Source organism: Punica granatum, chromosome 7, assembly GCF_007655135.1.
Source record: "Punica granatum isolate Tunisia-2019 chromosome 7, ASM765513v2, whole genome shotgun sequence".
Classification (NCBI taxonomy): domain Eukaryota; kingdom Viridiplantae; phylum Streptophyta; class Magnoliopsida; order Myrtales; family Lythraceae; genus Punica; species Punica granatum.
The window spans coordinates 18655084-18675028 of record NC_045133.1 but is presented as its reverse complement, the minus strand read 5'-3'; the positions used below and the strand labels follow the sequence as shown (position 1 = coordinate 18675028).

General features: G+C 37.8%; 1 protein-coding gene across 1 annotated transcript; it reads right to left on the bottom strand.

The window, feature by feature from the left end:
* Nucleotides 1-7084: 7084 nt before the first annotated feature.
* LOC116214466 (probable glycosyltransferase At5g11130) lies at nt 7085-12760 on the bottom strand. Its single transcript, XM_031549868.1, has 4 exons — nt 12491-12760; nt 11894-12081; nt 7914-8268; nt 7085-7797 (listed from the first exon to the last, which is right to left on the bottom strand). Exons 1-4 carry the CDS (start codon nt 12758-12760, stop codon nt 7141-7143), a joined length of 1470 nt encoding a protein of 489 aa, XP_031405728.1. The 3' UTR covers nt 7085-7140.
* Nucleotides 12761-19945: the final 7185 nt, after the last annotated feature.

The window sequence follows — 19945 nt, the reverse complement described above, 5'->3', positions numbered from 1 at the left end:
ATCGAGCAAGCCATCGAGTGAGAGCAAGTGAGAGTCGGTCGACCTGGAGCCACCCTAGGGCTACCGTCAACCAACCTTAGCCGAGACCAAGCAAGGCCTTTTTCGGCCCATGCCAGCACCCCGTTTTAATCCACCGGCGCTTGAGGACTATTAAGGAGAACCCGACTATATTCCCTCGATATATTCACTGCTTTTAAAATTAGAGCAAGGTTTTCAGAATCGCAATTCTACCTAGAATCGGTTGAGGGTCGTAGAATCGTGAATCGTAAGATTCTACCTGTAATTAAAAAAATAGCATATATATATATATGTTGCATACTTTCCTGAGCAAAAAAAACCAATCATTATTCATTCAAATAAAGATCACAAACTAACAAATCAACAATAAGTCATAAAATGATAAAAACACAAAATATCGTTACAAATTATCAAAATTCAAGGTCCAAATCATAACTCAAACTCCCCAAATAAAAATGAAACTAAGTCAACCCAAGAGAAGAAGGTCAATGCTTCCATCATGCATGAATGCAAAAAAGCCCGAAAAAGTCTGGCCTTTTCAAGGAAATCAATATTTACAACATTTCTTCCAACCAAGAAAGTGTAAGAAACTAGAAGCAAGATGATAGTATCAAAAATCTACATGATAAAATGAGCTTATTTATTGAGAAATAGGAGCTGGCCCACCTTGCCGAGGAGAATCTCGTTGGTGTGAGGGCCATAGACTGTCAAGGGGTCGAGAAAGCTGGGAGAATCAATCCGAGTCCCTTTTCCAGCAGCAATTATAATCACCAACCTTTAAGCTCAGAAAAAAGGGTTTCTTCAACCACTAAAACTACTTCACCTAACTTGGAAAGCCACTCTTGAGTCACCATTAGCATATGGTTCATTTGACTTGTCGATTAAAGCTCGAGGTTTGCAGAATATCAGAAAAGATGACAACATTTCAATTCAGCAAAAGGAAGAACAAAAGAGAAGCGTGACAGAGAAATTGGATAAGACCAAAACACAAATAGATGAGTAAAAGTCCAAACTGGAGTTGAACCACAAAAACCAGGAAGGATAGGAGCATTGATTGATATTAAGAAAAGTAGATGAAATAAGGGTCATCACAGCACATCTACCATTCTCAAGAACCACCCATTTTCACCCATTGTCGCTAGGCGATGACGGCAGTTGAAGCTCGAGCACTGGGCAAAGGCAGAGGCGCAGAGCAAGCAACTGCGGAAGCGGAAGTCGAACTCGGAACCACGAACTCACGGAGCTTCAAGCTCGTAGGAGACTCAGAACTAGGGACTAACTAGCAGAACAAGAAGAAATGGTTGCATAAAGGACGAACCGTCGGAGACTCGGAGAAATCGGAGACTGGGTTAGGTTAGGGCATAGAAGTTGTCGGGGAGAAAGGGAGTGCAGGAGAAGAAAGGGAAAAGGAGGGAAAAAAAAGAAGAAGAAGTTGTCGGGCTCAGGCCTGGGCTTTGCCCGAATCAGGCTTGGGTTTTGCCTGAATCAGGCCTAGGCTTCACTCGAGTCTGGGTTGAATCCAGAATCGCATAATCGGTCCGATTCCGTGATTCCGCTATTCAAATCTCGATTCACATGCGATTCTATGTTTTTTGACTCAACCCTTCGACTCAGAATCGTATGCCCCTCCTTGAATCGTAGAATCGTACGATTCTACGATTCGAATCACAATTCTAAAAACCCATGAATTAGAGTATTTCTTAAATTTAACTCCAATTTTTATTTTTTAGGGAAAAAAAAAAGAAGAAAGAAGAAGAAAAGCAAGAAAACTCTACGAGATATTTTCGGCCTTTACATGCACCAATTTCAATTTCCAAAATTCGTAATGATACTCGGGATTTAAAAATATTTTTTTGCGTAATCTTGATCTTTGTATTTTTCTAGACACTCACGATTGACACTTGTCAGAGGTTCGATATCGATTCTTATTGAGATTCGATTTCCATTAACGCAAATTGGATTTTTTATGGAACTGATTATTTTTCAGATTTTTCGATTTCAAAATATCAATTCAAAGCCGAGAAATCGAATTTTCGCCGAAAAATATGCCATATGAATAAAAAATAATTAATTATTACAGTAAAATTAATTTAAAAATGGATGGCAAGAGTGTCGGCCCCAATTCACCAAGTGGCCGACATCCCCATGCCGCTCTCTCTTCTTTCGTTTCTTTCTCTTCTTTCTTCTTCTTCTCCTCTCTAGTTCTTTTCTTTTTTTCTTTCTACTTCTTCTTCTTCACGTCAACTCACTTTTCCGTCACCTTCCCCTCACCCACTCTCGGGCTCTCTCTTTCTCTCTCGGTCAGGACCAATTGACCTCTCTCTCTCTCTCTCTCTCTCTCTCTCGGATAACTCGGGAGAGGTATAACTTCTCAAGCTTAGCGGCATGTTTAGGGCTACGTTTATCGAATGATTCGATGGTTTTCTCGAAAGCATTGTGAAATTTGAACACGAACCGATTTGTTAATTGAATTCGACTATTTAAAATCGAGACATGTGAAGAACAACCGACCCAAGTAAGAACTTAATATTTAAAGGATTGGACTTAAAATTGGTTGTTTGAAATGAGAACGAGTTCACACCAATTGAACCCATGTGCATTCAGCCTTAAGGAATAAAATGGATTAAAAACTTTAAATCAGCCTAATTGATTCACTTGAACTCAAAATCGATAAATTAAATGCTGATCTGATTTTGTATTCCCATGATTCATGTGTTTTGAAGTGTTTCTTGTCATTTTAATTAGAACCTCACACGAGCCGAATTAATCATGTAAAGTTGGTTTAAAATCGGATTTAATTCTGGGGCAGTTGGGGATCAAAATTTCATTCTGACGGTCATCAAGGATCGATTCAACGATTCAAAACTCGTAAAACCAAAAGCATTTGGCAATACACTCAATTTAAGTAATCTCACACATCTAGTAATTGGGATGATCCATCGGGCTAATTCATTCACTTGACATTTAAATAAATCGTATGAATCGGCTAATAACATGTAATCGAGTCAATAAATCATGAACTGATAGCCGTGCCTTTTTCAAAACCAACAATTTTAACAAATCACTAAGACAGTATGGACATCTAGGAAGGACTCGCGCATTCGAACTCGAGTCCGAGCCCGATTTGAGGCGGCTCAAGTCGAAATTTGAGAGTTCTTCTTAGACCACTTCCAGGTTAATCAATCGTCTTTTGGCTCCCTCAGGGACTAGACGACCATGGAGGATCCGGGGAATGGTTGACACTGGCTACAGGCCGAGACAACCTGCATAACACAGTCTCAGTTTCTTTTCATAGAACAATTTTCCTTTCACAAGGGCATAACAATGGGTTCATGATTTACCGATGATCCTAGGAGTTAGACGATCGAAACACTCTGAGCTGCGAGAAGAGACGGGCAGCCAGTGCGGTCGCGACTTTCATCTGCATAGCCTTCTCCCTCCAACTAGAGTGTTACGACTGTTCTAGCGGAGATCGGGCACTTAAGAGCCTGGATCAGAAATGTGAGTGGAAAAACCTGTGAAAGGTTGTCCGGTCCTTCGTAGGATGCGAGCGAAGATCTTGGCGTCCCCGTGATGTTTTCACTTTCCCCACCTCCTATTCGGTGTATTTGATTGGGTTCATCTATCATAAAATAATAAACCAAACTAATCATACTCCAGATATAATCGAACACACGGGAACGAGTGAGTCAAACCCTAGGTTTAGGCTTCAAGTAAAAATCAAATTCCGATCATAATCGATTAATCTTTCAGTGTCACATATCATACCAATTTAAAACAAACTCACGCATCATCACACTTGAGGAAGAGACCCCGTGTCTTTCGAGTTGTCATTAAACAAAGTCCGAATGCAACATTTCCTCCGGGGTGGCCCACGACCGACTTCTAATTGTATGTGCCCAAACGGGGCTTACATGTTTAGGATGGAAACTCACGTGCCAAGCAACTTGGGATCATAACTTGATAACCACGTAACTTACAAATAACTCACCACTTGTCTGATTTATTCTATTTTATTCGGATCGAGCCCGAACCCATAAGACACGAACAACATGAGGTCGAACGCCCCAGGAATTATGATTGTTCAACATCTCATATCATGGTAGACTTGTTATCCAAAAACTAAACACCTATAAGAAAATGATATGTAAAATTAGATTGAGAAATTAGATTAATGATATATATAAAGAACATATGTTACCTTTAGAGGAGATGACACCTATAAGAAATTGAAGCAAAAAAAAAAAAGGGGGATTAAAGACAAACATGCTTAACCTTGAGTTGCCTTCTTATGAACGGGTGAGAATTAAGGTACTTATATATAATCAGAGATCAATCAAACAAATAAAAAGAAAAAGATGCAATATCATATTTAGAAATTAGCTTTCATATACAAACCTGCTTAGCCTTGAGTCGTCCTCATCATCTTCCAAATTGATGAAAATTATGGTAATCGAAAGTACGTATATATATATATAGGTATCACGCCCATAAATTTGCTGATTACATTTATTTTAGAAATTATTCGGTATTAATGTAAATATAATTATTGCTGTTCATAATTACTACTATGCATTTAAATCCATACATCATATATAGCAACTTATTACCTGGCTAACAATATTCCTCCAGCACTATATTAATTTGCACCAATTCCTTAATTCTAATTTAAGAGCAAGGCATGGCAAGGTGGTTAATTTCCAAATTGTTTTTAATGAATCTATTGATTTAAGTTATTGCTATTCATAACTACTATGTAATTAAGCCCATTTCATGAACCCTAAATTTATCTATGTAGTATTTATTTTTCATATAAAAAGATTTAAACTTAATGTCTGAATATTAACTAAAATATTATATATATATATATAGTCATTTACTGTTTTAACCCAATTAAATGTGTGTTTTCAACTTTATATATATAGGTATTTACTATTTTAACCCTATTAAATGCGTGTTTTCAACTTTATAAATATATATATATATATATATATATATAAATAAATGCATTGCACGGCTGTTGTAAAGAAAATTTATTATGTAATGTTAGATATTGAAAATTTATTAATATACCTTTATAGTTAATATTAATATATAGAAAAATTATTTTTATACTATATCAACTTTAATACAATAAATTTCTATATCCATGCAAGAAAAAATTAATTAAAGAGCTTATAAGCAAATCATATATATTCAAAATATTTCGTATACATGATCTCAATTATCAATTCAATTTGTAAAAAAAATAATCATAAAATCCAAAGATACAACATTCCTTAACTTTTGAAAGAAAGATTAATAATCATAGAGTTTATAAAATTTCTCTATTAAGTATTTGCAATTGCCTTTTTCTCACTCATATTTTATGTATTAATTTTTGTAATTTGAATAATTATAGATAAAAAGACTAATAATTTCAATGAACTTAGTTTAATTCTTATGAGGATAATAATGACTACTAAAATTATGTGTATTTATTTACTAATAAAATAGCAATTACTAATTTTTCTTCCGCTTTTTCTTTTTTAAATAATAATTAAGAATATTATTCAATTTTATAAAACATATTAATTTATTATAACACTTACTATTCCACCCTTATTTAATAGAGATGTCTATTAGGTGGATTAAATATATATATATATATATATTTATTTATTTACATTATGCCACTATTTAATGCTTGTCTACTGATAATTACTAAGAAAAATTATCAAAGTAGAATTTCATATATATATATATATATATATATATCTTCAAATCATTGATGATATTCTATTAGGTGGATTGATTGTATATATATTTACGTTTATGCCTACCCTTAAGGCTCCGTTTTCATGTTTATAAATATATAAATATTCTATTAGGTGGACTAATTATATATATAATATGTTATGCCACTACTTAATGCTTCGTTTTCAAAGTTTATATATATATATATATATATATATATATATAAATAGATAGTTGTATATATATTACGTTTATGCCACTATTTAATGCTTCGTTTTCAAAGTGTATATATATAGATAGATAGATAGATAGATAATACTTCAACTTTTCAATTTCTATTCTCAATCGAGTAGAGTGCATTTAAAGTGTAAATTTATCGTTATAATTGATATGAATAAGTGAATATGAAAATAATTATTGATTATAGATATATCTAATTATATCATGTAATGTTTTTTTTTTGGTGAACCATGTAGTTTAAGTTTTTATCTGCAGCATCGCTCTGGGTCATAAATGGCCTTGTATGTCTAGGTTTGCTTAAACTTATTGCTTAATTTTGCATAAGAAAATGCTAAGTCAGATTTATTTTAATATATATATATATATATATATATATTTACAAAGAGTGTTGTTTTTCTGGGTGAATTCCAAACAGCTAATATATGATTCCCCCCACCCCATGTGTCTTAATTCTGGACCCCAAAAAGGCCGGTCGCATGAGAACTTCCATTCTATCGTCTTGTTCGCAATAGATAGAGTCGGACCACATCGGCCATAGCCTTCTTTTTTTTACGGTGAATTTCTTTTTTTTTTCTTTTTTCTGTGAATACATCAGCCACAGCCTTAGTTAGGCAAAGTTGCCGGAGAAGTAGACCACCAGTGTGGCCAGCATCGAGCCCTAACTGCTCAGATCTGTTCTAAGATCTATCACTCCTTTAACTGATGCGTATAGTGTTCTTATTAACACCTTCGAAATAAGGAAAGCTTAGGATGAAGTCGGGAAAAGCTAATTCAATGCATCAGTATGTTTAACGCTGTCTTACGTACTACATTTCCAGTTGACGAGAATTTGGAGTCATTCCCAGCCTTTGCTTTGTGGAGATGAGTCCCAATTTCTTAGTCTAAATACCATCTTTATCGTAATCAGTCATTTAATCAACGATTTGAAATGATAGGGCAGAAATTCAGGAAAAGTTTGTGAACTTTATGGAAGAATTTTTATGGCCAATCTCAAGCTCAGCTATTTATCAGTCCCAAGAGCCCATGAGTGTAAAATCAATTTACTCGGAATTTTATGGTACGTGACAGTATAAAAAATTGTTACATTTTGCATCATCAATATTATACAAAGAATTAGGGGATCTTCAAAAGGACCTTCCCCGCTCCCTATTGCAGCCTCAAGTTAAGCCTCCTTAGCCAGATCGAATGCATCACCATATGCATCATATCATAAGGCCTTGCCGGCCGATTGACCGTGAAGTGCCGCTGGACCTCCACCACTCTCCTCTGCTTCTCCCTGTACTCGGCCTCGGAGATGCCCTCCAGGATCCCCTTCAGATCAGGGATTCTCTTGATCAGCACATGCACTGAGAATGTTGACCAGTCTATCACGTCGCTGAACGGGAGCACATAACCTTCGGATATTATCACAGGGACACACCCCGCAGAGATTGACTCCACAATCCGGGGGCTCGCTACCTCCCACCCGCTGGGGCACAGGCAGAACCTGCTCTGCCCCATGAGCTTCGTGTAGCTTAGGTTCTTGGGTAGGTAGGAATAGACCTGAATGTCATTGTCCTCCTTCCAGTGGCGAAAAAGGACCTTTCTCACGTCCCCATGGTCTCCTCCCGCGAAGAAGGCGAGGATGGAGCGGTTCTCAGGGGACACGTTCGGGTGGGGCGGACCCAACTTGCCATAAGGGATGAATATCTCAGGTAGAGAGACATCCCTCGAGGGCTTGAAGCCCTCGGTCTCATTGGCGTTGCATAAGACTCTTATGAAGTGCTTGTATAGCTCGGGGTATGCTGATGAAACATCGGGGGCCTAAAACCAAAAAAAAAACATATACACAAATTATTTCATATAACATAGTAAGGAACATTTCATTCAACTTTAGAACCGGAGATGGAGATCTTAATCATGAATGACGATGTATGTACCCAGTCGTGGCAGGAGATGAGGAAATGGTCTGCCCCATTAGTGTGGTTCCAGTAAGGGTGCTTGCTTGAGACGAGGTCGATATAGTCCTTCACAATGTTCTGGAGCCGGTCGCGTGAGTAGTTGGTGTACGGCCTGTAGACGAACTGGACGATGTTCACGATGCTGACCGGGAAGAAGAAAGCTGTGGCTTCGTCGGGGCTGGATGCCCGGAAAGGGCTCTTACTGCTCTCCAACTCATCAATGAATTGGCCTTCGATGGAGTAGATATCATTCATAGGGCCCTTATGGAAAAGTGGCCAGTCCCCTTCCTTGTAGGTCCATACTCTAAACCTCTTCTCCATCTCCTTGTGGCTCCTATTGATATGTTTAAAGAGAAGAATAAGACTAATTAGTTCCTCCTAACATTAAATATTCTATAATATCGATCGCGCCTTATATGACTGAAATTTCATAATCATCTTGTTATTTAGAACTTTAGTTGATGCACATAGAGTTTTCTAAGAAAAACGAGTAACGACACATAAAAAATGATTAACCAAACTTGCGAAATTGTAACCATAACATTCACTTCAATTTCATAGTTCCAATTGCACCTGTCCTTATCAAGAGCTCTCATGCAATAAAGTGTTAGAATTAATAAGTTCAGGCCTAATAAGACCCTAAAATCTAAACCAATCAATGAAATTTATTAGCACTAGATGGCCAAGTGAGGTCCCGTCTCCTCTTTACAATCCCAATTTGGCGCCTCGCTGGAGCTTCTAATGCTCAGATACTGTATGTAATTAAGGTGAGGTCCAATCATCGTTGGTTTGACTTCCTTTGTCTAGCAAGGGGCAAGGCATCTCGATCCACTGATGGAGGGCAGGTAAGGTACCGTATCTGAGCCATATGGTAGAATTTTCCATGACTCTGAACTAGGCTCCATCATTAATCAATGAACATCTCGTACTCCTAGTAATCAGAGAACTGCACTTGCCATTCTAAGCTCATCTTCCCACTCAATGCATATGATCTTTAGTCAAATCTTTCTTGGTAAAGAGCAAAACTATGCAATGGAATTATTCATCTGCGATTACATCCCAAACTGAACTACTTGAGCGGAACTCCTATCGTGTCGGTTCAATACGGTAATGAGAATATTCAACTAAGGCCTGTATTGAAATTGTGTCAGATGCATCGCATAGTTTCATTTTTTTTTTTTTTTGCAATGTGGTTTGTATGATACATAACTCAATTATTACGATTTCCAATCAAATATAAAAATAATATTAATTACATGGTACATAATTTAACTATATAAAGCACATTTGATTCCCAAAAGGATGGGATAATTTTCTAAAAACGTAAATCGTATTTATACTTTTTATATTAATCAATTTATCACATACAAATTGCGTAAGATGTTCAGGTAAAGTTTTAATTTATTAAAAAGTATTTTCCTATACATATTTGAAAAAAAGAAAGAGAAGTAGGTTAAAAATTCAAATAGTTTCCTTAAATTTCTCGGTCCACCAATTTTTCAAATTTTGGCCTGAAGAATAAAAATGTTTCATTTCGTTTTCCCCATCTACCAACTCATTAGTTTTGGCATTCACGGCGAGGACGTGGCCGTTAAATCTATCTATGTGGCAGACGACAACACACGTGGCGGTAGTGTGTGGTCCTTTTAACCCCAAAAATTAAATAGTTTGACATTTTTCCCCGACCAACCAAATATAATAAAAAAAAGCTCAAAAAATTAATATATTTTTCATATGTTCCAATCTACCAAAATGTGAATTATAAGTTTAAATTACGAAGTCATATATATGTATGTTGGTTTGAATATCGAAAAATATCGCCACGTATCTAACACCTGCACCTTTTCTCAATTTTATTCCAACCTATGAAAATGACACGAGGCACCGCAACGTTTACAGTGATGTCTCAAATATATCATACCGTCAATATTCCACCCATTTTGGACATAAAATTTGACGTGGCATATAACAGTATTGACGTGGCAGTGTGTAAGCAACTCCTATGTTGACAGACATGAAGAGTTCATTGGGCCAACTTCGAGCTACTTGTTTTCATTGTTCAGACCAACATATTGCAAGAACTTAGATGCTACGGAAAGCTCATATATAATACTACAACTTAGAAGTAAGTTTCAAGTCAAAAAGTAAAGAAACGAGTTAGAAAATTATTCTTGAAATTCGGTTTTCATTACGCAAATTAGAAATTTTGAGAGCTATATCTCTCAAATCGTACAACGAAATTACGAGTAGTCAATTGTTATATCTTCTTTGTGACATGAGGAATCTGACCACATAAATTTTTAGGACAAAAAATGATACTAATGGAATTCGTCCTTTTTGCAAAGTTCATCAGGCCAACTTCGAGCTGATTGTTTTCATCGCTCGGGCCGCCAATTTGTGAGTTCTTGAATGCTATGAAAAACTCATATATAAAACTATAACAATTGGCAGCTCGAAATTTCTGTTACGGTTTGATAATTTCTGCTTTGCGTGATGAAAATCGATCGAGAACAATTTTCTAGCTTGTTTCCACGCTTTTTGACTCGCAACTTGCTTCTAAGTTGTAGTCCTATAAATGAGCTTTCCATAGCATCCAAGAAGTGGCAAATTGGTGGCCCAAGCAATGAAAACAGTCGGCTCAAAGTTGGCCCGATGAACTATGCATAAATGGTGAGTTCCATTAGAATAATTTTTTATCCAAAAAATTTACATAACCACATTTCTCATGTCGCAAGAAAGCTACGACAATTGACTGCTTGTAATTTCTTTGTACAGTTTGATAAATATAGCTCTGCAAAATTTTTGCTTTGCGTGATGAAAATTGAATTCCAAGAACAGTTTTCTAGCTCGTTTCTTCGCTTTTTGACTCAAAATTTGCTTCTAAGCTATAGTCCTATATATGTGCTTTCCGTAGCATCCAAAAACTTGCAATATGGTGGCCTGAACGATGAAAACATGTAGCTCAAAGTTGGCCCGGTGAACTCTTCATGTCAGCCATCATAGGTATGGCCCACATACCGCCACGCTAGCACTGTTACGTACAATGTTAGATTTTCCGTCCAAAATGGATGGAATATTGATGGTGGGATAGATTTAAGACATCACCCTAAATGTTTGGGTGCCTTGCGTTATTTTTGTACGTTGGGATAAAATTGAGAAAAAGTGCAGATGTTGGAATATGTGGCGATATTTTTCAATATTCAAACCAAGATACATATATATGACTTCATAATTCAAACTTATAATCCACATTTTGGTAAATTAGATAATATATTAAAAATATATTAATTTTTTGAGTTTTTGATATTTTGGTAGATAGGGAAAAATGTCAAACTATTTAATTTTTTGGGTTAAAAGGACCACACACTACCGCCTTGTATGCTGCCATGTGCCATATAAGCAGATTTAACGGTCATGTCAGCATTGTTAAGTGTGTGCTGCTACATGCTATATAAGCAGATTTAACTGTCACGTCAGGTTGTTAATGCCAAAACTAATGGTTGGTAGATGGACAGAATGAAACATTTTGATTTTTCAGGCTAAAATTTTAAAAGTTTATAGATTTGATAATTTAAGAAAACTATTTGAATTTTTAGGTTATTTCCCTAAAAAAGAATAAACACATCATTTGTAACCGAAGAAAAAAAAACGCATCATAAAAAATCGGGGCAAGAGGCCAGTATTTTTGTAGATTACTTGATTGATATGAAATAAGTTGTACAGATTCGATAAATTTTACTTAAATATCAAGTAAATAAAAAATTGTATAACTTCAAATTTTACTTTCAGTTTCTTGGGGAGATTTTTAACCGATTAATTGGCGGATTAGGGGAAAATATTTCGTAGCCAATTGAAAAGTTTGACTTTTGAAAGGCTCTGTTGGGTCAACCCGCCGTGGACCAGACCGCAGAGGGACAGACCGAGTCTAACGTAACAGAACAGAAGAACAGAGACTTAACTGGTAAAGGGCATACGGGTTCCTGTAAACTGGCCCTTTGGGGACAAACTCCATCTCCCTCCTCCTGCTGCTGCTGAAGTTGTACTTGTTCCGGCCGTAACTCTTCGATTGGGCGGCTTCTCTTATGGCCTTTCTCGCCCTCGCTAGCCCTTCCTCGATCCTCTCCAAACTGCTCTTCTCCACCTTCACCTGCACATAACTGAAAACGCTTCACTACCTCCACCCGACGGGACCGCACACCCAGGCGTGCATCATGACTCCTCCCGGCACAGGGAAAAGCTGGTTATTGCAGGTTTCGGTTCATTTTTTTTTTGGGTACATTGTAAAGGAAAGTAAGCAGCTTTTGTTTTTGGTGAAACTCGAGGCCGCAAAGCCGAAGATAAACGTAATGTCTTGAATTTCTTGTTGTACATGTTAAAGGGGCTCGATCCTTATTGAAAGTGTTTCCATTTTTACACACTCTAAAGGAAAGTAAGCAACATTACGCGAAAACTCGAGGCGGCAAAGCCGAAGACAAATAGTGTCACAGGACACAAAACAAAAGTATCACAAACAGTTCCGTAATGCATGGGGAATTATATATACCATACCCTGCTACGGCTGGTGAAGTTGTTGACGAAGTCCTTGAGAGCATTCGAGGAGGAGGAGGAGGAGGAGGAGGAGGAGGGGATGAAGACGAAGAGGTCAGCTGGTCCTTGCTCTGGCGGTGTCCAGAAACAGGGGAGGAGGCAGAAGACGGCGGAGAAGGGACGGTGTGGGAGATGTCGAACTGGTGGTTGAAGGAAGCGAAGAGGAGGAAGACAAGGATGAGGAAGACGGAGGGGTAGATAATGAGCGGGACAGGGCTGCTGCAGGCGAGCTTAGCCATGGCTGATCCGTCGAAACTTTCAATCAGAGCAATGTACAGTGTATAGAGAGAGTAGAAATTTGACGGGGGAGCGAATCCTTTGATATATATCATTGGATGATCAGTTCTGATTTTCTGTTATGGGTTATAATCTCGCTCCTCAAAAGGCGGGACAGTAGTCCCGTCAGTCAGTCAGTCACTGGGGTATTCCTCACGCTGAAAGACCACTCGGTCGCCACGGCTTCTTTGAGAGGAAGAAGCCCGCGATGTTTGTTACTGGCCGGATCGAGCTTTCGATCTGGTCGGTTTCACATGGCCGTGGCTCCGTGGATTGGTTCATGGGAGAGATTAGGGTGCTGTTTGGATCATGAGTGTACTAGACCCATGCACCTCCTTTGAAAGTCGAAACCCAATAAATGACCCCCAAAGTTAATCAAATTATCATATATTCGAAAACAACAACATAATAATGGTAATCCATAAGTCCATGTCCATCTCTATAATTTTTTTCAAAATCAAGATAACAAATCGTAATTTCATCTCCCAAAAATCGTTGAGATATATCTCTTTGACAAACACCTTGTCTAGGAACATTCTCCTTCCTTGCACCCAATGTTATCAGGACCAGACCGGATGATGAACCGGAAGGTATATGTATTCATGGGTTTATGGGTCCAACCGGGGGTTCGATGGGTCGGACTGTACGTTTAATGAAAATAAAGTAAATATTCATATTATTAAAAAAATTATGATAATTAAGATAGAAATATGATGATTTCAAATAAATATAAGAATAATAAGAATAGTATAAGAAAATATCTATATTTAATATTTCTTACTCCAAAATAAATATTGGATTTTAATAAGTACTTAAAACTAGAGTTTAAAGAATAAGAAAATAGTGGTGGCTTGATTGGTAGTATTTTAGTATGGGAAACAAGAGATCATGAGTTCAAATCCTTGTACAACCAAGTAATTTTTACATTAAATAAAAAATTCATAAAAATCGGTATATTCAATGGAATTTTGTTCAAAACTGACCGGTTTAATGGGTCTGGCGATTCAAATTTGCAATTTGGATTTTCAGGTGAACCGGACCGAACATTGTGCCCGTTTCCAATCCAACCCGTGGAACCGGCCGGTCCGGTCCACTTCTGATAACAATGCTTGCACCCCTCTCCCTCTCTCCCTTCTTCCCTCAACTTGCTCTATTTTCCTTTTTTATTATTTTTCAATTATGACTCCATGTATGGCTAGGATGAACAAGGATGGGCCAACAACGTCGACCACGTCAGATCTGCATCGGGTCATTGATTGAAAATTAATGCTATACTATGCCATGATTTTTTTTTTGAAATTTTGTACCATATAGTAAAATTATTGCGTTTCGTGTTATGCAATGAAAATATTTCAAAATATCATGCGATTTGGTGAAATTATGACAATATGTGTTATATAGTGAAAATTTTCACAATGTCACGCTGTACGGTAAAATTAATCCACATAAATTATTTTATAAATGTTCCGGTTGGTAGTTCCAATTGAACTTATCTAAGTTATTTACATATGGGAAATAATCTGTGTAGGACAATTTATCTTGAATATTATAAAAATATATATTTCATACCAATACAAAACTTACATAACAATTTTAGTTTTTTTAGACTACATTTAAAACTTAGACTTTACTGATAGCATTTCTTTTCATCCATTTGTTAAAATTTCCTTTAAACTTGATTTATTTAAGTGAAATTTATTAACAAAAAGGAAAATAGTTATTTTAAGCTAAACAATAATCCATGTATTTAGTTCTCCATATAAAGGTATAATGAAAAGACGTATCTCCCAAATAAACATACGGACATCTACTCCAATTTGCTATACAATTGTCAGAGTATTGCCTGTAACTAGCCAGAAGGGCCGCACATGAGTTGTTATCATAATTAGCAAATTAATTGGTGTCTATCATTAAAAATACCAACCAAATATGTTACATAAAATATATTCAACACCTATAAAAATTACTTTTGTTTAATTTCTATGAAAATCAATAACGCTTCAAGATGCATGCCTTGAGAAGTGAAGCGACCTCAGTGTTTGACCCCATTGTCACAGCAACGATCATATGGATCCTCCCTAATTTTTAAAAATAAATAATAAACATAGTCTATCTTATCGAGAAGGCAACCGCAACGCTGATTGGCATAAATTCCCAATTTTCAGTTGATTCGTACAACATTTTCAGTTGACAAAGATTTGGGGTCATTACCTCAACCGAAAAAAAAAGATTTGGGGTCATTACCAACCTTTGCTTTGTGGAGATGAGTCCCAATTTCTTAATCCGAATACCATGTTTATTGTACTCTGTCATTTTAATCAACGATTTGAAACGATATGGAAGAAATTCAGAATGAGTTTGAAGTTCTATCGACCCCAAGAGCCATAAGGTTAAAGTTGATTTACACGGGACTTTATGGTACATGACACAATGTATAAATTGAAGCAATTTGTATTATAATATCAATAGTACAAAGAATTGGGGGATCATCAAAAGGACCTTCCCCGCTCACTATCGCAGCCTCGAGTTAAGCCTCCGTAGCCATATTGAATGCATCATATCATAAGGCCTTGCCGGACGATTCACCGTGAAGTGCCGCCGGACCTCCACATTGGCGTTGCATAGGACTTGTATGAAGTGCTTGTAGAGCTCCGGATGCGCCGCTGAAATGTCGGGGGTCTAAAGCCGAAAAAACGTATATATAAATTATTTCATATAACATAGTAAGGAACATTTCATTAAACTTTAGAACCAGAGATGGGGATCTCAATCACGAACAACTACGTATTTATCCTGTCGTGGCAGGAGATAAGAAAATGATCGGTCCCATTAGTACGGTTCCATTAAGGGTGCTTGCTCGAGATGAGGTCGATATAGTCCTTCACGATGTCCTGGAGACAATCGCAAGACTAGTTGGTGTACAGCCGTACACAAACCGGGCAATGTTCACGATGCTGACCGAGAGGAAGAACGCTACGGCTTCATCGGGGCTGGATTTGCGGAAAGGGCTCTTACTGCTCTCCAACTCATCAATGAATTGGCCTTCGATGGAGTAGATATCATTCATAGGCCCTTATGTAAAAGTGGCCAGTCCCCTTCCTTGTAGGTCCATACCCTAAAACCTCTTCCCCATCTCCTTGGGGCTCCTGTTGAAGATTAAAGAGAGGAATGAGGCTAATTAGTTCTTCCCAACATTAAATATTCTATAATATCGATCGCACCTAATATGACTGAAACTTCATAATCATCTGGTAATTTAGAGCTTTAGTCTATGCACGTAGACTTTTCAAAGAAAAACGAGTAACGACACATAAAAAATGACTAGCTAAACTGCGAAATTGTAACCATAACATTCACTTCAATTTCGTAGTCCAATTGCACCAGTCCTTATCAGAGCTCTCATGCAATAATTGTTAGAATTAATAAGCTCAGGCCTAATAAGACCCTAAAATCTAAACCAATCAATGGAATTTATTAGCACTAGATGGCCAAGTGAGGTCCCATCTCCTCTTTACAATCCCAATTTGGCACCTCGCCCAAGCTTCTAATACCATATTGCTCAGATACTATATGTAAGGTGAGGTCCAATCATAGTTGGTTCGACTTCCTTTGTCTAGGAAGGGCCAAGTCGTCTCAATCCAATGATAGGGGGCACTTAAGGTACCGTATCCGAGCCATATAGTAGAATTTTTGGAGCATGTCCATGACTCTGAACTAAGCTCCATCATTAATAAATGAACATTCCATTCCTAGTAATCAGAGAACTGTACTTGCCAATTCTAGGCTCATCTTCCCACTAAATGCGTATGTCTAATCTTTCTTGGTAAAGAGCAAAACCATGCAAAGGAATTGTTCGTCGGCGATTACATCCGCAAACTGAACTTCTGGGGGGAACTCCTATCGTACCGGTTCAATACGGTAATGAGAAACCATTCGGTTCACTACAGTAATGAGAAACCATTCACCATTGGGTACGTTTATCTATTCCGCTAAAATTTGTATTGAAATTGAGATGTATCTCATAGTTTCAATTTTTTTTTTTCAATCGGGTTTGTGCGACACATAACTCATTTATTATGATTTCCAGTTAAATATAAAAATAATATTCCTTACACGGTAATTAGTTTAACTAGAAACCACATTTGATTTCCAATAGGGGATAGGATAATTTGCAAAAAAGTAAATCATATTTTCTTATATTATATATTTTTTTTATTCATCAACTAATCACATTAGATTATTGCAGAAGATGTTTATGTAAAGTTCTAATTTTTTTTTTGATAAATAAGGTAGAAGGAGTGATATTAATGCAAAAACGGTACATCGAGATTTGGACAACCCTCAAACATACAAAAGGAAGGAAAATTGGACTTGTTGCCAAGCTGGCTTAAGTCGTGCGCTTGAGAGTTATCCGATCGATGAGTCTAGGTACAATTCCAGTCCCAGAAAATAGCTAATAATCTAACGATATTAGAATCAATGCTTTTGATTTCCCACGGCGAGCGATGCGGGTAGATGATAGCGTCGACTAGCAGCAGTGCATTCGACCCAATCCAAATCTTGCGCCATCCATGGTCAAGGGCCAAAGAGATTGCTAGCAGGATTGCTCGGACTTCCGCTGTAAGAAATAATTTACCCGTAATAAGTAACAAAATTGAACGACAATTCGAATAGCAAGTTGTATGCTATAAAATTAAATGAATATCATTAGTATAAAAACTTAGAAAATCAAACCGATAAAAGGATGAAGCAGGAAGATCGGAAGACGCGAGAAAGCCGAGTCTTGTGTATCACACAAACCCCTTAAAACAGATTCATCCCTTCAGTGCGTGCTTGAGGTCACGTGGGCGTCTGTTTCCCAGGATAAAATGGCATCCAGTGCAGCTAGCAGCATGAGCTATCTGCACCCCAGCGAACCAGAAAATGAAGCTGAACACTCTCATTTAACTATTCAATTCTCTTCTTCTTTTTTTTGTCTTGTCTGTCTTGTCGTCATGTCTTTCTTCAGGAAATGAAGGGAATGTTCAATTTATAGACAATCGAAGATGGTGTCCTTTCAATTCGCACCCGTTCAATTCATAACAATTGATGGTGCATTTTCCCAAATTCCACGAACTACCATTCAATACATTCATTTCATAAATTTTTCATTCACGAATCACCATCCAGTACATTCATTTCATTAATTTCTCATTCACGAACCACCATTAATTTCATTATTTTTCCAACATCCGCTTGCAAGGGAGAAACCATCTCTGTTTTGGCAATCCATGAGTGTGAAATTGGCATGTTTGGCTTGTTTCTAGTTCCTGCAAGGTTGGCGCTCTTTGTAGTCCTGGCAGCATCAGTGTGTATGTAGTTCTACTCATCAGAGAGGCAGTTTGCTTCCTTCTTGCGCTGGCCAAAACCCGAATTGGCTTCGAAGTGAGGCAGTGGTGCCTGACAAGTGCTGTATTCCGCGAAGGCACGTCTGATATGGCGAAGGCAGTCAGATAGGTCTGCAATGCGACCTGCAAATAAGACTTCGTTCCTTAGCTACCAGAGATGATATAAAATGAGAGAACCATATAGAGAGAAAGGTAAACAGTTAGTCAAGAGCCGAGTAATGTAGTCAGGTGGATTAGCAACGAAATTGACAATATCGTGCCGTGCATGGGATTGCTTCAGAGCGTATATCCCATGGTGATTCCCTCCAAGTAACTCGATAATAGATGCTTGGCGGTTGACATTATTAGTGTGCGGTGGTGGTGGTTCCTAATAATGTAAAGTTCTAATTTATTAAAAGTATTTTCCATGCACATTTGAAGAAAAAATAAACACATCATTTGTAATCGAAAAAATTTAAAAATTCATCATAAAAAACCAGGGCAAGAGGCTAGTATTTTAGTAGATTACTTGATTGATTGATATGAAGTAAGTTGCGTGAATTCGACAAATTTTACGTAAATAATGTTGAGTAAATCAAAATTTGTTAATTCTTTAATTTTATTTTCAGTTTCCTGGGGGAGATATTTAACCTATTAATTGGCGGATCAGGGGAAAATATTTCGCAGCCAATTGAAAAGTTTGACTTTTGAAAGGCGCTGTTGGGACAACCGGCCGAGGACCAGACCGCAGAGGGACCGACCGAATCTAACGTAAAAGAACCGAAGAACATAGACTTAACCGGTAAAGGCATAGGGAATTCCTGTAAACTGGTCCTCTGAGGACAAACTCTATCTCCTCCCTCCTCCTCCTCCTGCTGCTGCAGTTATTTTTTTTCGGGCCGTAACTCTTCGACTTGGCGGCTTCTCTTATGGCCGTTCTCGCCTTCTCTAGCCCTTCCTCAATCCTCTGGGAACTGCTCTTCTCCCCCTTCACCTGCGCATAACTGAAAACGCTTCAGCACCTCCACTCGGTGAGAGTGATCACGCAGGCATGCATCATGACTCCTCCCGCTGCTGGGAAAAGCTGGTTGTTGCAGGTTTCGATTGTTCGGAAAGAACCCACATTCAACTCGAATAACAGGTTCAAAGGGACTCGGTCATTGTTGAATAAGTTCCTATTTTTTTTGTGCATTCTAAAGGAAAGTAAGCAACTTTTTCAGTGAAAACTCGAGCCTGCAATGCCAAAGATAAATATGGGAAACGTACAATGTCTTGAAATTATTATTGCACATGTTAAAGGGAGTCGATCCTTATCGAAAGTAAGCAACTTTACGCGAAAACTCAAAGCTACCAAGCGAAAGATAAATAGCATAGCAGGACACGAGCTTAGTCATGGCTGATCAGTCAAAACTTTCAATCAGAGCAATGGACAGAGGATAGAGAGAGTAGAAATTTGATGGGGGAGCGGATCCTTTTGATGTATATCATTGGATGATCAGTTCTGATTTTCTGTTATGGGTCTCTATCAAATCTCACTCCTCAAAATCCGGGACAGCGGTCCGGTCAGTCAGTCAGTCAGTGGGATATTCCTCAGGCCGCAGGACCACCCAGTCGCCACGCCTTCTTTGAGAGGAAGAAGCCGGCCATGTCTGTTACCATCTGGATCGAGCTTTCGATCTGGTCGGTTTCACGTGGCCGGCTGTCCATGGATTGATTCATGGGAGTTAGCGTGTTGTTTGGGTCATGAATGTGCCTAGACCCGTAGGCCTCCTTTGAAAGTCG

Bases quoted from the DNA above. Each gene is read 5' to 3' on its own strand.
- LOC116214466 (XM_031549868.1), bottom strand. From the start codon at position 12,760: ATGGCTAAGCTCGCCTGCAGCAGCCCTGTCCCGCTCATTATCTACCCC. The intron at 12,082-12,490 runs GTAGCAGGGTAT...AGTTATGTGCAG, and splicing joins CGTCAACAACTTCACCAGCC to GTGAAGGTGGAGAAGAGCAG. The intron at 7,798-7,913 runs GTACATACATCG...TTTTGGTTTTAG, and splicing joins TCATCTCCTGCCACGACTGG to GCCCCCGATGTTTCATCAGC.